Source organism: Ixodes scapularis, unplaced genomic scaffold (assembly GCF_016920785.2).
Source record: "Ixodes scapularis isolate PalLabHiFi unplaced genomic scaffold, ASM1692078v2 PGA_scaffold0__279_contigs__length_252992795, whole genome shotgun sequence".
In the NCBI taxonomy this organism is placed as follows: domain Eukaryota; kingdom Metazoa; phylum Arthropoda; class Arachnida; order Ixodida; family Ixodidae; genus Ixodes; species Ixodes scapularis.
This window is the reverse complement of record NW_024609835.1, coordinates 125343078-125360819: the sequence shown is the minus strand read 5'-3', so window position 1 is coordinate 125360819 and position 17742 is coordinate 125343078. Positions and strand designations below refer to the sequence as shown.

General features: G+C 50.0%; 1 protein-coding gene across 1 annotated transcript; it reads right to left on the bottom strand.

Annotated features, from left to right (window-relative positions):
* Positions 1 to 3909: 3909 nt before the first annotated feature.
* LOC120846159 lies at positions 3910 to 7955 on the bottom strand. The gene is made up of 2 exons (XM_040503643.2): positions 6610 to 7955; positions 3910 to 5828 (listed from the first exon to the last, which is right to left on the bottom strand). Exons 1-2 carry the CDS (start codon positions 7951 to 7953, stop codon positions 3927 to 3929), a joined length of 3246 nt encoding a protein of 1081 aa, XP_040359577.2. The 5' UTR covers positions 7954 to 7955; the 3' UTR covers positions 3910 to 3926.
* Between the last annotated feature and the right edge of the window lie 9787 nt (positions 7956 to 17742).

The window sequence follows — 17742 nt, the reverse complement described above, 5'->3', positions numbered from 1 at the left end:
TTGATATTTATTTTCGTCTAAGTTGTTTGAGGTATCGCATTTAAATTAGCACCACAGACAGTACATATCATTGCCATATGCAGAATACAAAATAATATATTTATTGTTCGTTCACGTTAAGGAATAAATTAACTCATTGCAGAAGATTTCTAGTAGTGTTCAAGTTCAGCACGTCATTAAAAGAAAACTTTCTTTTTTTTTCGCTTCACGTTCCTGGGACGTGTTTCTTTTAGCCTGTACACATTTTGGTAAAAGAAACTTGTTTCGAAGTTCTGAACCTCTGAATATGCACGAATAGAACACTTCCGACGAATTCTTGATAGTTTTTTTTTTCTCTTGCTTTTTATTCCCGCATTTATTCTTTTTTTTTTTTTTTTTACTATCGGCACAGGTGTTTAGGTCGCAAAGACAGCTTTGAACTTCCGAACCACTAAGCATGTGACGAGCAGTGCCTTCTGACAACGAGTTTCTAACAGTGACCATCTACGCAACCTTTTATGCAGTGTTCATAAATAATTTCAGATTAAAATAAGCTCGACCACGCCCTCTTTCCCCGTATTGTTTTCTTTAACAGTCCGAAATACCTGCAAAGGGGAGAAAGAGGCTGAAGCCCCCCCCCCCCCCCCCCCCCCCCGCTACCCTCTTTCCCCCCCGTTTTTCCTCTTCCGACGCCACTTGTATGGTAGAACGCTCCTCGACCTCGAGTTGTGTCGGCTTTTGTGCTTTTTGCGAGGCGATTCCTCCGTCCCAGAAAATAAACCTCCAGGACAATTATAAACTTCACCGGATCGGATTGCTACCAGCGTGCAAGGGGTGGCGAGGTAGTTTGCCAGGTCGCTTCAAGGTTTTTCTGAGCCTCAACCTCCTGCTCGCCCTTGGCCGTTTCGAACTGGATGAGTCTCGTAAAACAGTGTGTTCGTGCAATCACTACTGCGTGTTAAAGACCCCCCCCCTCCCCTTCCCCCCCCGGGGGGCTGGCGGTCACAATTCTGCACTGGCAAATATTCTAGCACGTCCGGGACACTCGTCGTCTCATTTAATTGCCTCACCAACTTCGCAGAATCTAGATATCACACCCTAACTTTTCTAAACTTGATTTTGTGAAAACAAGTGAGTCGTGAAAACGTAATTTGAAACTGAAACTGTAGAAAAACTTGAAAATCGGACTTCAAACTTTGAAAACTTGGATTAGAAAAAAATTCAAAATCTTCGAAGTTTTTTTTTTTTTTTTTTGAATGTAGCGTTAAAAGAGAATCGAAACTTTCGAACTTTTCGAACTTTAAGCCAAAAGAAATTCGAATTCTTCGAATTGTTCGAACTTCATGTCTATAAAAATTCGAAGCGTTCGAAGTTTTCGAATTTTTTTTACAAAGAATTTCGAAATCTTCGAATTTATCGAACCTGAAGTAAAAAAATATTCGAAATATTCGAATTCGAAATTTTAGAAACCGTGAAAGCTTCGAAATTTTCGAATTCGAAGCTCCGCTGTGGAAAAAAGGTGCGAATTTTTCGAAATCGAACCTCGGTCGGTACGAAAATATCGAAATTTTTCGAACTCGAACCTTAGTTCGCTTCGCAAATATCGAAACCTTTCGAAATCGAACCTAGGGTGGTTCGCGACATCCCTAATTTTAAGCTCCATCTTAGTGCTTAAAATCATGGTTGCCAGTTATCTGAAGCTTTGTCTGAAATCACAGGAAAAGCTTTTCCGTCCTCCACAAATGTTTAAGCCGTTCACAACAGAGCAAATCTATATTACATGCGCTTCCTAAAACCGAAGCTAATGCTGAGGAAGTCGCACGTTTGAATCATGACGATCGGCAGTTGCCTCTGATCTGTATAAGCAGCAAGATGGCGGCGCCCACAACAATATAGGGGAACAAAGTGCCGACACTAAGCGTTGCTCATTTAGTGGCTCTCGGCTCGGTCATTCTGCCGGGATAGCTCGCTGCCGTTGTTCACTGCATCGACGGTTTTGAAAGTGAGAGGCGTGCGGCGTAAAAGTATTGCGCGTTTTCACGGCATTACTACGTCATACATGCATCGGTTCCGACAAGCCTGCGAACGCGCTCCTATCTTTCAACGGTACGTCGTTACGTTCGACGGGCGTCAACTCAATAATTGGGTTAGGGAGAGACGCTGGGTATCTTTCGACGCGTTGACTGGCCACGATTTCCAGCCGAATTGTGACTCCGCGCTCGTGTCCAATCTCTGTCTGCGCTCGATCTCACTGCGATGACGTCAAAATTCTGATGCACAGGCTTTGATTATTCTCGGTGGAGCTGTTCAAAGCCATTCTCTAGACGGCAGGAAAATTTTGCAGTTCCTCTGCGAAACCGATTTCGGCCCGGAAGAGGGAAAGGGGGGGGGGGGGGTTGATCCGTGGCCGAGTATCTTAGCGCACCGCAGCTCGGAGCGCGGTCATCGGACGAGTCCGTTTCCCGAAAGCGGGAAAACAAAAGGCCAAAGCTCCTCGCCTGTCAGCAGTGATATGCATCCGAGTGGGGGAACGGAAAGAGGTCCCCCCGAGAGAGAGTGAGGGGAGGGCCCTCCAAGACAGGGGACCATCCGCTTCACGAACAGGTCGGAGCTCACGGCGAAGGAGGCCGAGTGTTCCGACCCGTGGCCGTTATCGCAGCCATCGGGGAATGGAGATCACAGGAATCCCCACTTCCCCCTTCCTTAAAAGGATAGGTGGGTCTCAATAAAGAATAAAGGAGGCCCACCTGCTCTCATTCAATAAAATATCTCTATGTGTATCCCCAACAAATACACGCGACACCCAGCGCGCATCTTCACAGTGTCCGCCGTCAAGAGCTCATGCACCAAGGCAGAAGAAAAGGAACGTTCAAGTCCCAAGCACTTGACAGTCACCGTCACAGCCCCGCAGAGCATCACAGGTACCATGCTGATGCAGCTGGACCCAGGTGTCGCGGTACGAGCTGGCTGCAGTGGTGGGCAGTGAGGAGGTCGCGAAGAAGGCAGCACCGACAGGCCAACGACCGCCGCCCTCCAGCGGAGACCAGCTGGGGAAGTCCCAAAGACATCGCCATCTCGGCCGCAGTGGGTTGGTCAAGAGGGGTGGACGACCTCGGAGCAGACCTGCGAAATCGTAATGTACACAGACAACAGGCCCAGAGCCCTCGGCACCAGGCCGGGGAGGCAGGAGGCACCGCTTTAGATGCTGGCCAGGAGGTCTTGTGTCCCGGCGGCCTCTTCAGCCAGTCGGACGAGGCGGAGCTGGAGCTCAGGGTCCGAACTGCGAAGCAGGGTCTCCCAGGATTCTTTAGAAGCGATATTTAGCGCCCTCCCAGGAGAATTTGAGCATTCCCAGATTGTATGGTCGAGGGACCCTCTCAACCCGCAGTGTGTACACTCGTCTGATCTTATATCCGGGAACATATGGTTCACCAGGATTGGGTGTGGGTACGTGTATGTTTGGAGTCGTCGCCACGCGACTGCCTGCGTATTATTTAATGACGGGTCTGGTGGGGGTACCAGCCTACGTTCCAATCTGTAATGTTGAGTAATTTCCCCATATTTTACCATGCGTTCACCGCTCCCTTGCCAGAGGGGGTCCTCACCAGCCCGGTGGTATAAACCTCGATCTAGCTCGTGAGCCGCCTCGTTGCCGGGGACGGAGGCATGTGCCGGTGTCCAGATCAACGTAATTTTCCTCGCAATTTGTCGCTGATCGAGAATCTTCGCCGCCGCAGGCGAAATTCTGCCTGCACTAAAATTTTTGGATGGCAGTTTTACTGTCGCTTATGATGAAATTTGCTTCCGTGCCGACGCAAGCCAATGCTACCGCAACTTCCTCCGCCACTGCAGCGGAGCGCGTCCTTAAGGAGACTGCCATAACGGCAGAGAGAGAGAGAGAGAGAAAACTTTATTTGTCAGTCAGATGGTGACCTTCTTCGGTTCCTTCAGCTGCTCCACATGGTCGGCAGTTGAAGTCTGTCGGCGACCTCTTGCGCTCTTGCCAAGGCCCGGGACTGGACGTCCAGGTCCGGGCTGGCCAGCACAGCTTCCCATTGCTCAAGTGAGGGAGATGAAACTAGATCTGCCGGAGGCGGATCCTTCGCGCAGTCCCAGATTATGTGGTCTAAGGTGGCAGGCTCGCCGCATAGTTGACAGTACGGGTTTACTAGATCGGGAAAGATATTGGCGTATGTCCACGGGTTTGGCTGCGACCGCGTTTGCAGCCGCCGCCACGTGGTAGCCTGTTCTCGGCTGAGCGAAACGTGCGGAGGAGGCAGGCTCATTCTAAGCTCCCTGTAATAGTTGGTTATGGCCTGATACGTATCCAGTGCCTCACCTCGTGGGGCCCCGACGTCCAAGTCCCCATCACCTGCTCGGCTGACAAAACCTCGAGCATATTGGTGAGCGGACTCGTTCCCCGGGACGCCCACGTGGGCCGGGACCCATACCAGATCCACTTCCTTCCTATCGTTTGGCATCGTGCTAAGAATTTTGTATGCTGTGGTGGAGATACGTCCCCTCGAGAAATTGCGAAGGGCCGTTTTGGAATCACTTAGAATGGTGTTGGTGCTCTTTTGAACAATCCCTAGTGCTATTGCGGCCTCTTCGGCCTCTTCCACTCGGCCCGTGATCACCGTGGCCGCTACCCTGCGCGAGATGCTCACCGCACTCACAGCGAAAGCATGTTGGCCTGTAGTAAGCTTGTATTCTGCCGCATCAACGTACACGGCACTATCGTCCCCTTGATACTTTTTGCTTAACGTCTTCGCCCTGGCCCTCCTCCGGCCTTCGTGACGACCCGCTTGCATGTTCTTGGGGAGAGGTTTGACACGAATGATTTCGCGCATCTCTACCGGTAAAGTCATCTGGCTTGAAGGATCTCCACTCCTCATGCCTAAGCTTCTCAGGATGCAGAGCCCCGTCTCAGTCTGCCTGAGCCGCCGCTCTTGCGATGTGAGATGTGCCTCAATGAGCTCTTCAAGAGTGTTGTGAACCCCGAGAGATAGAAGTCTCACGGTGGACGCGTTCCTGGGGAGACCAAGAGCCGCCTTGTACGCCTGCCTTATCAAACAATTCAGCTTTTCACTCTCGGCCTTCTTGAGGTCTAGGTAAGGAGTGGCGTACACGATCCGACTGATTACAAACGCCTGAACAAGCCGACATGCATCGCGCTCTTTCATGCCCTGTCGCCTAGTCGCCACGCGCTTAATGAGCCGTATAGTTTGCTGGACCGATGTCGTCAACCTGTCCAGCGTTACCTTGTTGCATCTGTTGGATTGTATGTACATCCCAAGCACTCGCATTGTGTCTACTTCCGGAATTTCGTTTCCCTGAATTTTCAACTGTATCCTGTTCGGCTTCGTTTTGCAGGCCCTTCCGTTATTACGGATAACTAGCAATTCCGACTTTTGTGGGGAGCATTCCAGTCCTGCCCAACGGGCGTGGGCGTCTACGATGTCCGCCGCCTCTTGTAGAGCCGTCTCGATTTGCCCGTCTGATCCCTGACTCGTCCAAATCGTGACGTCATCAGCATATAGTGTGTGTCTAGTACCCTCTATGCCGTTAAGCTTCCTAGGGAGCGTGATCAGCGCGGTGTTGAATAGAAAAGGGGATAACACCGACCCCTGTGGCGTACTCCTATTTCCCAGTGGTATGTGTGCCGACTTCAGATCCCCTATGGTGAGTTGAGCAGTCCTGTTAGACAAAAAATCCCTTATGTAGTCGTATGTATGGCGCCCTACGTTTAGTTCCGAGAGGTTGCAGAGTATCGCCTCATGCGAGACGTTATCAAATGCCTTCTTCAAATCCAACCCCAGGATGGCCCGCGTACCGTGGCCGTTTCCCGGGTCTACGATTTCCTTAGAAAGCTGTAGCATAACGTCCTGCGTGGACAGGTGCGGCCTAAAACCGATCATCGTGTATGGCATGAGGCGATGGGTTTCTACGTGGTTCTGTAAACGCGTGAGAATTACGTGCTCCATGAGCTTACCCAGGCACGACGTGAGGGAGATAGGTCGGAGGTTCTCGATGTCCAACTTCTTGCCAGGCTTTGGTATGAAAGTTACTTTGGCATGTTTCCATGCCGGCGGGATGTTCCCTCCCTTCCAGCACTTATTCATATAGTCTGTTAAAGCCTGGACCGAGTTGTCATCCAGATTTCTAAGGATTTTGTTATTTATTCCGTCCGGCCCCGCAGCCGATGTCGTCCGGAGTCTCTCCATCGCAGCCATCACTTCCGTGCCCTTGATGTCCGCATCTAGTGTCTCATTCTCCATTCCAGTGTACCCGGGGGCTCTAGTCCCATCTTGTGTCGTGTTAATGTATCTACCTTTCAAGTCCTCAAGTAGTTCTTCACCCGTCCCATCGTACTGATGTACTATCTGGTTCAGGCGTGTCCGAGCCGCGGATTTGGTCGTAGTCGGGTCTAGGAGGTGCCGCAGCAGAAACCACGATTTCTTATTTCCCAGTTGCCCGTTTATTCCGTCACATATCTGCCACCACTGTTGCCGGTTGAGTTCATTGGCGTGATCTTCAATCTCCCTTTCCAACCTGGAAATGCGGAGTCTGAGCTTCCTATTGTTTTTGCCCGTCTTCCACCTGCCCAGTAGGGACGTGTGAGCCTCCCACATGTGCATCGATCGAGCGGTAGCCGCGGCCATCGACTACCGCGGCTACCGCTCGTCCGTCGTGGCCACAAGCGGCGTCCACATACGCTACCTGCTCCGAGGGCAGCTCCCTATACCGGAGACTAATGGCCTCTGCTCTCTTCTCTCTTCTGATCTTATTATGCTCGGGATGCATATTCTTAGGTAAAGGGGGGATGGTTAGCCAGCTTCTGATTCCCTCCTTAATTTCTGCCTTCAGGATTGGGCCCCTGTGCGGATTGATTCCTACTTTAGCCAGGATAGTCCTGCCCGTTTTTGTGGCGCACAATCTCTCAATCTGAGATGTGCGCACCGCTTCCGCCAGTTCCACCCACGTGTTGTGCATCCCGAGCGCCAAAAGTCGCTCCGTGGATGTGCACGTGGGCAGGCCCAGCGCGCGCTTGACGCATCTACGTATTAATCCGTCAATTTTCATCTTTTCTGCCGACTTTAAGTCGAGATAAGGCGTAGAGTAGCTAACTCTGCTGAATATGAAAGCTTGTACCAGCCTCATTAAATTCTTTTCTTTTAATCCTCGCCCTTTGCTCGCAACCCGCCTGATGAGGCTCAGTGTCTGCGTCACGTGGCTCTCCAGTCGCTTTAGAGTCTCTCCGTTGTGGCCGTGAGACTGGAGAACTAGGCCGAGAATTCGTATCTGTTCTACTTTTGGGACCTCTGCTCCCGCTACCTGAATTAGAATATCCGACGGTGCCTTACACCGGAGATGCCTAGGGTTGTAGACGAATAGTTCCGATTTTTGTGGCGAACAAGCCAATCCTCGCTCGGCCGCGTACCTCACGATTGTGTCGGTCGCCGCCTGGAGCCTTTGTTCAATTTCCGAGTCACTACCCTGGTTGACCCATAAGGTAATGTCATCTGCGTAGAGGCTGAATTGTAGCCCCTCGATGCGTTCCAACTGCCCGGGGAGCGCGCACATGGCCACGTTAAAGAGGAGGGGGGACAACACCGAGCCCTGGGGCGTGCCCCTGCTGCCCAGCTCAAGAATGGAAGATTCGATAGATTGAAATTTTACGCAGGCCGTCCTGCCGGAAAGGAAGTTTCGCACGTAATTGAAAGTTTTAGTGCCCACATTTAGATTGCTAAGTCCGGTAAGTATCGCCTCGTGCTTTACGTTGTCGAAGGCTTTCGTCAGGTCTAGCCCTAGGATCACCTTCGCATCCTTAGACCGCGAGTCGACAATGTCGTGTTTAATCTGAAGCATGATATCCTGCGTGCACAGATGAGGGCGGAACCCGATCATTGTGTGCGGCAAGAGGTCCTGCTTTTCCAGGTATTCGATTAATCTCGTCTGGATGACGTGCTCCATTAGCTTTCCTATGCACGAGGTAAGCGATATGGGCCTGAGATTCCCGAGCTGCGGAGGCTTGCCCGGCTTGCGTATTAAGATGACGTTTGCCGATTTCCATTGCTGCGGCAGCTCGCCTTTGTCCCAGCATTCTTGCATGTACTCCGTTAGGTAACCTATCGAGGTATCATCCAAGTTCCTGAGCATTTTATTTGTAATCCCGTCAGGACCCGGGGCAGACTTTGCGCGGAGCCTAACTAATTCCGCTCTAACTTCCGCTTCAGTGATGGGGGCATCAAGCGCCTCGTTGTGCGCACCATCATAGTCTGGAAGGGGAGTTTGATGGGTCTCACCTACGTAGTTTTCTATTAGTTTCTGCATGAAATCGTCGTCGCCGCCATCAAAAGCCTGTCGAGCTTTGGCGAGTCTGATTCCCGATTGGGTTTTCGAATTTTCCAGGTCGAGCAAATGGCGGAGCATACCCCACGTTCTAGCGAGGTTCATCTCGCCTTCCATCTGGTCACATTTGTTGCCCCAATTTTGTTCACATAATTTAAAGGAGTAATCCTCAATTTCCTTGTTGTGTCGCGCTAACCTTCTCCGGAGGGTGCGGTTCCATTTTTGTGTCCTTAGACGTCTTTCCATGCTTTGCTTAGCCTCCCACATATGCAGGAGGCGGCTATCGACAATCTCGGGGGCGTCTTCACCTTCTAAGGTTTTGGTAACCTCCCCGACGTTCGATTTTAGCTGTTCCGCCCATTCCCCGATGTCGCAAATGGGCTTCCCTTCCTGGTTGGATCTGATTGTTCTAAACTGGTCCCATTCGACGGTGGCTGACGCGCGTGCCCTGCGCGTTTTAAGGCCTTCTTTGAGGAGGGATACCAGTATGTAGTGGTCGCTCCCAAAATTTAGCTCCGAATTGTGCCATTCGAGGCCGCGGACGTTCTTGGAGAGGGTGAGATCTGGAGACGTATCCACACTAACGCTGTTGCCCACTCGCGTGGGGCTATCAGGGTCAGTGTGTAACGAAAGCCCCTGGTCTTGCATGTCCTCCCACAATTGTCTACCTTTTGGGCACTGATGAGAGTACCCCCAGGCCTGATGATGCGCGTTGAAATCCCCCACAACCACTAGAGGCCGGTTTCCGCTAATTTTGAGAGTTTTGCGGAGCAGGGCTCTGAACCTAACCTTTCTTTGTTTAGGCGAGCTGTATATATTCAACAAAAAGAGGCTGGGTTCCGTTTTTTTGCCCGTTAAAATTTCGACAAAGACGTTCTCGATCTCCCGCAAATCGAGCCAGTGGCGGATCCAAGGGGGGGGGGGGGGGGGGGGGGCGGTGGGGGCGATCGCCCCCCCCCCCCCCAAACGCCTCGCCATTTTTTTTTTTTTTTTGTGGTGCCATTGTTTTTTATATTTTTTTGTCTTTTTGCTCGCTTTTGAAGCACATCCATTGGTACGCCAAAAAGTGTGGCGGCAACGCGAAGGGAGTGACGCTGTTGCTTCACTTTCAAGAGCATTCGTAGTGTTACTTATGCGCCATGAAGCCCCTGTTGTCTTACTTTTGTACGTTTTGATCCTCCTAGACACCGAGAGGAAAATATGACTCAGGAACAACCAGGAAACTGGTACATTATTGACACACGCGTCATACAATGCTACATTGTCGCGTTTTGTCTCGCGCGTATCCCGTTACGCGAATAATTATTTCCGTAAAAAAAAGTACGCTGAACACTCAAATTTGGTCTGCATGAAGCGAATAAAACTTAGGAATGAAATTAAATTATACCTTGGTAGAAAGTCTGTGCCAACCGGGGCGTACTTCTCTAAGCGAAATCTCGCGCGGAATTATGCACCTCTTTGACGGGCGGTAAACTCGGCAATCTCAAATCGGCATTTCTTTTTCTCCGGAAAGGACTTGCCAAAGGCAGTCATTTATGGCTCACGCAAAGTGAACAGGCTAAGGCACGTCTCAGTGAAGCTTGAGACTTGTGTCTATGTGATAGCTGGCACTAAACAAAAACTTTCGTTGGATGCCTTCACTCCAACTGTCGCCTTTTGCCCCGCGTCTCATTTGGCCCATCTTACCCTACTTCACTTTGGACAAACGCAATCTATTAGTTTTGGAGCTTCCCCCACACGAGTGTTCGTGCGGTCGAGGGGTTTTTTGACATATCAGTAGTAGTAACCAGGCATTGTGCGCAGCTTTTATCGGCGCCCAGCATGCTCGGGCTCACAAGCGCTTAGCTTCGAAAGCATACACTGTAAAAAGTAACCGTCAAATTTACGGCGCTATACGCTAATAAAAACTACAAGTACGCCGTGAAGAGGAATTATCTGAAATGCACCGTAAACGAGCAAAAAAACCGAGAGGGAAACGCAAAACTTCATGGAGCAAGAAAACAGAAAGAAAAGACGCGCTTCGCTAATTGGTCACCACTCTTGACCTTTCGGAAGCTGCGGGAACCCAGAGAGATCTCCTCTCGCCCCTTCACCTCCTTTCTTTGTCTGCGCCAGCCGCGCCAACGCAGAGCGTAACTGCCTTAACTGAAAAAGGAAAAAAAAGAGAACTAAGAGCAAACAGTAGAGCAACAATGCGACTAGCTAGAAGCATAAACAAAAGAAAGGAACGTTGGTTGGCACAACGCGGAAAGAAGTGGAAAAAGCTGACGTTCAGTTCATTTTCCCGCCTTCCCACCCGTCTCCGCGCCATTTTGTCCTCGTTCGTTTGTGGCATTCCCGGATTTTTGTGCACCTGAAAATTTGGAGCGGAAGGCAACTGGATACTCGAGGCAGGTATTTCACTATCAATCTGCTGCTTGATTGGCAAGGATAGTGTAATGGTGGCATAAATACAACACTCTAAAAGATGTTTACTTGCAGAATTTGTAGTTTCTGTTCAAGCACGCTTGATGGTTGTGCAATTCGATGAGCACGTTTTCAGCTCTCGAATTCTTCAGTGTGTGGACGAAGGATGCTGTCGCCAGTTTGTTACGTATGATGCTCTCAGGTGTCATATTTTGAGAAGACATAGGCATTGGTACGCCTAAGGGAAGTTTGGTTTGTTTCGAGGAGTTTGGAAAGCTTTCAGTGCACTTTGCCACCATGCCTAGAGGAGTGCCACACAAGGGAGGCTTTGCTAAAACATCTAAAAGGCCACATCACCGACAGCATTTTGTTTTCGTGTTCGTGCTCCAACTGTCAGAAGGTGTGAAATCATAGTTCGATCACGGCACATTTGAACTGGGCGCATTTACGAGTGACGGGTTTCTTGGGCGACGGCGCATCGCCTGCAGGCCCGCTTCTCGGTCGACCAGTGCGGATTCTAATGAAGACGGTGCTGTTAACGTGATGCAATCCCCTAATGATAACTACGACGTGTTAATGTCTCTGTCTGCAGGAGAAAAAAGGAAGGCCGTAAAATACGACCTTGTTTTTTTTTTTTTTGTACCTGAAGTTCAACGGAACGCTTCTTATGCCGGTATCAACAGTTCAAAATACCATTTATGAATTTCAACGTCGGCATTTCTTGTACAAACAATACATGTTCGGCCAACTTGCTGAATGCCTTCAAAACGTGCTTGGTTCAGTCGAGGTTCATAACATCATTGAGTTCATAACATCACTATACAATGATGTTATGAACCTGAATACTACCACCTTTCTCGTCGTTTAAATTGCACCGTAAACATAACGGCGCGCTGTAAATTTTTTTTACCGCAAATTTGAAGGCCGATTGTAGATTTCTACGGTCCCCGTTTAAATTTATCGTAAACCAGATTTACAGTGCACCGTTATTTTTACTGTACAAGTTTGGCAGCATCAGCTGCCTGGTATTTGACCGTAGATTTTACGGTCAAATTTACAGTCAGGACGCTACAGTGTAGCGTCCTGACTGGTGCCCCATACGAGCAGGCACGTATGGCGTGCACGTGAATATAGCTTTGGTAAGCTTGCAATTGCACGTGATTTTCCGCACGAGCAGAGACATTGCGTTGGCCAGATGCCCAGCTTTCTGAGGCTATGCAGTCAAAAGTACGGGAGCGTGTGCCTTGGTGTGCATAGCCACAGAAAGTTCAAAGAGTTCACCCCCTACAGGTAAACCGATACAAAAGCTCTCAAGATCTATATTATGTTATCAGAGTTTAGTAAAAACGATGACTCCACAAAAAATATAAACACTCCCCCCCCCCCCCCCCCCCCCCCCCCGTTTTACGCCGAGGAACCGCCCCCCCCAAAATGGAGGTCTGGATCCGCCCCTGAATCGAGCTCGTGTTCTATCACCGCGATGTTTCGTTTCACAAGTGTCGTGACCGTCGATTTCTCGCCCCGGTCGCTATGAAACGCCTGATATCCTGACATTTTCGCGGGTACCCCCGTCACCTGAAGCGCAATCGCGAGTGGCGTGATGGTCAGTAGCGGAAGATATCGCTGCAGAATCGGCCGCTTACGGCCGATTCTGCAGCGATATCTTCCGCTACTGACCATCACGCCACTCGCGATATCTTCCGCCCCCTTGCCACAATCCTCCGGGGTGACCACGTAGGCAGAGGTTTCGACACACTCCCCGTCGAGCATTATCTGCTTGATGCAGGCGTACTTAAGCTTTCGCTTCTCGCACGTGGTCCCGACGAGAATGGACTGTTGTTTCAAGTTCGGCGAGAATATATCGTCGCCCTCTTCCTTGGGATCGATCCCGGCTGCGGCTTTGATGACGTCGCCCAGGTGGGCCGTCCCATATTGGATCAGCTTCGTCAGGCCTCCACGCGGCCTGAGCACAATCTTCGCCGCCTAAGTCGGCATGCGCATCTGCCTGCGCTCTATGGACTTCAGCGCCATCTTTCTACCCATTGCCTTTGTCGGGGCGCGGCTTTGGTCACTTTCCCGCGTAATACTTTCCGACGGGACAATCTTCGATTTTCGGCTGGTAAACCATTGGTTTGGCACTTCCAGCTCCTCGGGTCGGATGAGCTCACCCTCAACAGTGACCTCCATGTTTAAATTCTTCGACGGCGAGCGCCGATTGACCCCGGGTAGGGCCGCCGTGGACTCAGTCGATTCAGTAGGCTTAGCGCGGTGAGGCGCCCGTTAGGCTTAGATGCTCCACATGCGATGCGGATCTCGAAAAGCTGAAAAATGGCGAAGAAGTGGTCCACTTGCCCAATATTTTGTGCCTCCGTGGTCCTTGCGTACTCCACCGCTCGATTCATCGAAAATCTGGGGTGAAAACTTCGAAAAGCTACGGAAATCGACGAAAAATCGCAGAGCCCGTGTGAAATGCATCCACTCACTCGTACTTCGTCGTCGTCTCTTCTCTCCAGATCGCCAGGCGGAGCCCCTTATGTACGCGCGTTGGCTTCTGGAATAATTGGCCTAGAATGTTCGTCGATTGGATTATTCGGAACTCGATCAGACGAGAATGTTCTCGAACTGCCGAGAACGCAATGTTGAAAGAATAAACAAAAGAGCATTCCACTAACAGGAATCGAACCCAGGCTTTCCGCGCGACAGTCAAGCGCGATAACCCCTCGGCCACGCACGCGGTCGCTCGCCGGCGAGCGTGGCAATATTCAACGAGGCTACCAGTTCAAGGGCAAAGCATGACACGCGACATTCGAGACACGAATGTTTCGGTGGCTTATTCTTAATAGAGAGTTTAAGTAGATCGTATTTTCGGGTCACGCTATTTGTAGCGGAAGCTCGCGCTGCCTCTCTGATGCATGCTCTGAAGCGCGCGACCGTAGCGTTAGCGGGCCTTTGAAAACGATCTACTAAAACTCTCTAATGTAAGTTAACGTATGGGTCAGTGTGAATGAGCCTTAGGGTGCATGGATCAACCTAGATTAACCATAACTTGGACTGAGGTCCTCCCATGCAGCGGAGCGCTACAAGCGTAGCGCTGACCTCGCGCTCAACGCGTGCTGACTGGAGCGTTCTCCAGTTTTGTATCGCACCGTCAAAACTGTTGCTCATGACAGACGATAAGTAGCTGACGTCACGTGAGCAGCGCTACATCAGCGCTTCGCTGCATGTAAGAAGCGGCCTTTAGGTATCCGCACCCCATTCAAAAGTGAACTTGGAGTGCAGCTCAGCCGAATTATATACCCGTGCCACACGGGCAACTCGAATGTCATTTACAACGAATGACATTCATGTGATCGGCGAATCAGCTCGCAATCTGTCGCGCGTGGAATGTGCCACGCCCGGAGTGTCGCGCGCTGATTGGCTGTCCGCTCAAATGTCATTCGTTGTAAATGGCATTCGTTTACAGTACAGTTTACAGTTAGTAGTTTACAGTTTACAGTAGTTTACAGTAGTTTACAGTACGACTCTTTGAGTTCCTGAATATGTTTGTTTCCACGCCGACAGCAAGTCGAGAGATGCGGACCGCTTGAATTACGCCAGCCGAACACCATTAGTTCTGGAGAAAAGCCATTAATGCGGTGACTTACGAGCAACGTGTAGAATCGCATCTACGGAGAACTCGTACCGTAGAACCAAGTTTGTGCCCGTTACTGGAAAAATGTAGATGATTTTAATTACAAAGTACCGAGCCTCAGGTAATAGATTACCGTTAGCAATTATCTTCGCTGAAAAACGACGGATTAGTTTACTCGTTACTTCACGCGTCGTTTCCCGTACTTATAAAAAAAAAACAATTTTGGGGGGTTTTTAAAAACGGTTTGCAACACTAATTTACATTTTTCAACCGCCCACATTATGGTAGTCCTTGCAAAAATGAAATATTGCATTTAAAAAAAAGGATGTATACACTCCGTGCGGGAACTATAGGGGGCGCTTCGAAAAACGCGCGCAGCGCCGCTAGCGGAGGAGCTGGTGTTCGACTGTGAGGCGCGTTCAGCAGCCTGCGGCGCCTTTTCGCATGCCATGCTGTGGTGGCGGAAGCGCGCACGGACGAAACTTTTGCTTTTTCAGCCGATACGTTGAGGGTGACGTTGTTTGAGTGCTGGGGCAGACCTAAGAAGGGCATTTAGCTGTTCTCCACTTCTTATATATTGAGTTTGAATCGTTATTAGGGGTAATTTCTCTAGTTGCGGCCAAAAAAGGAGTTGGAGCGATTTTCCGAAAAACAAGACGGCCGCCACCATACTTGCTCTGAGTGGGAAATTTATTTCGCTCTTCGCTGTAAACGTAGGACTGCTGGAACAATGATATTGGAGGCGAGTGAGATGTTCACTAAGTTTGTGCACGAAGTGTGCCAAGTTTCATTAAAGCGCGAAACACATTTACGACGAAACCGTCCTATCCGACGTCCGACCACGCAGTACGACGGTCGGAGGCGAGGGTTTTCAACGCTCTCCGACGCTACGAAAATTCTCGCCCCCCAAGGTCATTCCGGCGGTCCGCACGCCGGATCGGACGGTTTCGTCGTACATGTGTTTCGCGCTTAATGTGAAAGTTATGTTTTTAACGAATAAAGAAATAAAGCTGTACGGGATATCCAATATTGGACCCAAAATGTTGTGTTATAGCGGGCTGTGCAAAGTGCAGATTTGGGTACACAGGTGCTTGTACTTGACAGTAACATGACACAGCACTTAGTATACAAAAAAAGAAAAAGGAAAACCAGGTGAAAATTTGGTTTGGGCGGCGTAACTCAAAGGGAACCGGTTTTGACCATGAAAAGGCTGTCAAGAGAATACCACTGGTCGGGGGAGGTGGAGACTTTAGAGGTAGGAAGGGACTAGTGGACTCTACTTCCAATTGAAACAACTTTACGAAAGGTGGTTCCAAAGCCGAGAAAACAAAGTTGTCGGCCAACACACGGTTTGGCCGCCAAGGGCTTTTTCGGTCAGCTGTTGTGTAATAACCTGTTGTGCGAGGTGCTGATTTTCGGCGCACAGGTACTTTGACATGACCGTCACTTAGCAGAACACTTATTATAACAAAAAGAGTTGGCATAGCGAAACCAGGTGGAAATTTAGTTTGGGCGGCGTAACTAAATGGGAACTGGCTTTGACCGTCAAAGGATTTCAGATAATACCACTCATCGTGGGAGGTGCACACTTCACAGGTAGGAAGGGACCACTGGACGGTACTTCTAGTTCGAACCACTGTGCTATAGGTGGCTCTAAAGCCGAGAAAGAAAAATTGCTGTCTACAGAACTCGGGGTGTCAGCGTTTGCTCATCCAAAAGGAGGCTGATCAAGGAAGAAAGCACACCACATAAACTTCCATACTCGAACGTCGATTCTACAGTGATTCCGAGTTTCATTGTTGTTCTCTTTAGATTTATATTTGTCACTTTTTTACCGTTCGAATTTTTCTTCATGAAGTACAGATTGCGTGCCATACTTGTCCGGAAATATCATCGACACGTACGATGGGGACGAAACTTCTTTGGAGGGCATTCCTCCAACGAAATTGGCACTGCATACCCGCGAGTGTGGGATGGCATTTCAGTTCGTCCCATCGGCGCTGACACATGTAGGCGTTACTGGTACGAAAACAAACGCAGAGCGCAAAGCGGCAGTGTAGAATATGTCAGCCGTGCCGACGCAGTGGCAGACATGATCGGGAGAACAAATTTCTCGCGTCGTATGGCACGGCTCCATCGTTGTCGCTGACCCACAAAACATCGGCGAGGTGAAAAACTGTGAAACTTTGTCTCCACGAGATACGACGCATAACTATTGAAGTACTTAACGACGCAGCACAGGCAGCACTTCATGCTGTGAACCCAGCGCAACCGCACCACTCCGACTTCAATGCGTACCAACGTACGGGGCGTGGTTTCGGTTTCGTTTTCTCTGGGGCTCTCAATGCCTACCTTCCGTACCGGCCGCGCGGCGGCGGGCCAGTCGCGTCGCACGGAGTCTATAGTCCGTTGCAACTTAAAGGACACATGCAAAGGAAAAAAACATTTTTTTTAAACGACTTAGATGGGAAAAGGAAGTCATAAAACGATTTTACAACGAAGAAAAAAAATTTTTAGAGCTATATTTACGGCGCAAAACGAATTTGTAGTTGGCGCCCGCGGGCACCGCGGAAAAGTGGTCTGTATTTATCACGTGACTGGTCTTTATTTATCACGTGGTGCTTGCGCTCTTTCGAAAGCTTTCTGTGGTCTTTGAAAGTTATTTATTTTCTTCATTTTTTTGTTGCGCTAATTTTGTAACAAAATATTTTGACTTCTGGGAAACTTCAAGTATAAGAAAATCTTCACTTCCGTTTTGACGCTTACGAAACCAAACAAAGACCGCCATTTTTTTTGCGAAGGGGCGCCGAGCGTGGTCGGCGCGGTGTTGTTTGTGACATGCCGGTTCAACGAAAGCGACGCCGCTGCTCGATGATAGGCTGCAGTTCTCGTGATCGAGACCAACAGGAGGATTTCAGTCAACATGGGGTACCGGCGGACGAGCATTTGAGAGCGATCTGGCTAGAGGCGATCGGGCGTACGCCTGGCACGCCTGGCGAGAAGAATATCAGGGTGTGTTCTCGTCACTTCGCCCCGGAGGCCTTCGAGCCACGCTGCGAGCAAACCCAACGCGCGACTTTAAAGCCAGGGACGGTCCCAACGCTTTTCTTGCCGACGCCAACAGCAGCAACGGCTCCGTCACCGGTAAGTGAGGCACAGCCAAACTTCCAATGCTTGTAACGCTTCGCTAAAAGGCAGTGTCTATTCTGTCGGCAGCCGGCAAAACAATTCCCCTGAAATTCTGCCGGCAGTTACCTTCCACTGGCTTTCTGAAAGCATGTGGCAACTGCCGGGAGAATATTCGCATCTCGAAAAATCGCATCTCGTCGATTTGTCGAGTGACGAGACCAGCGACAGCGACGAGAATCCGCTGT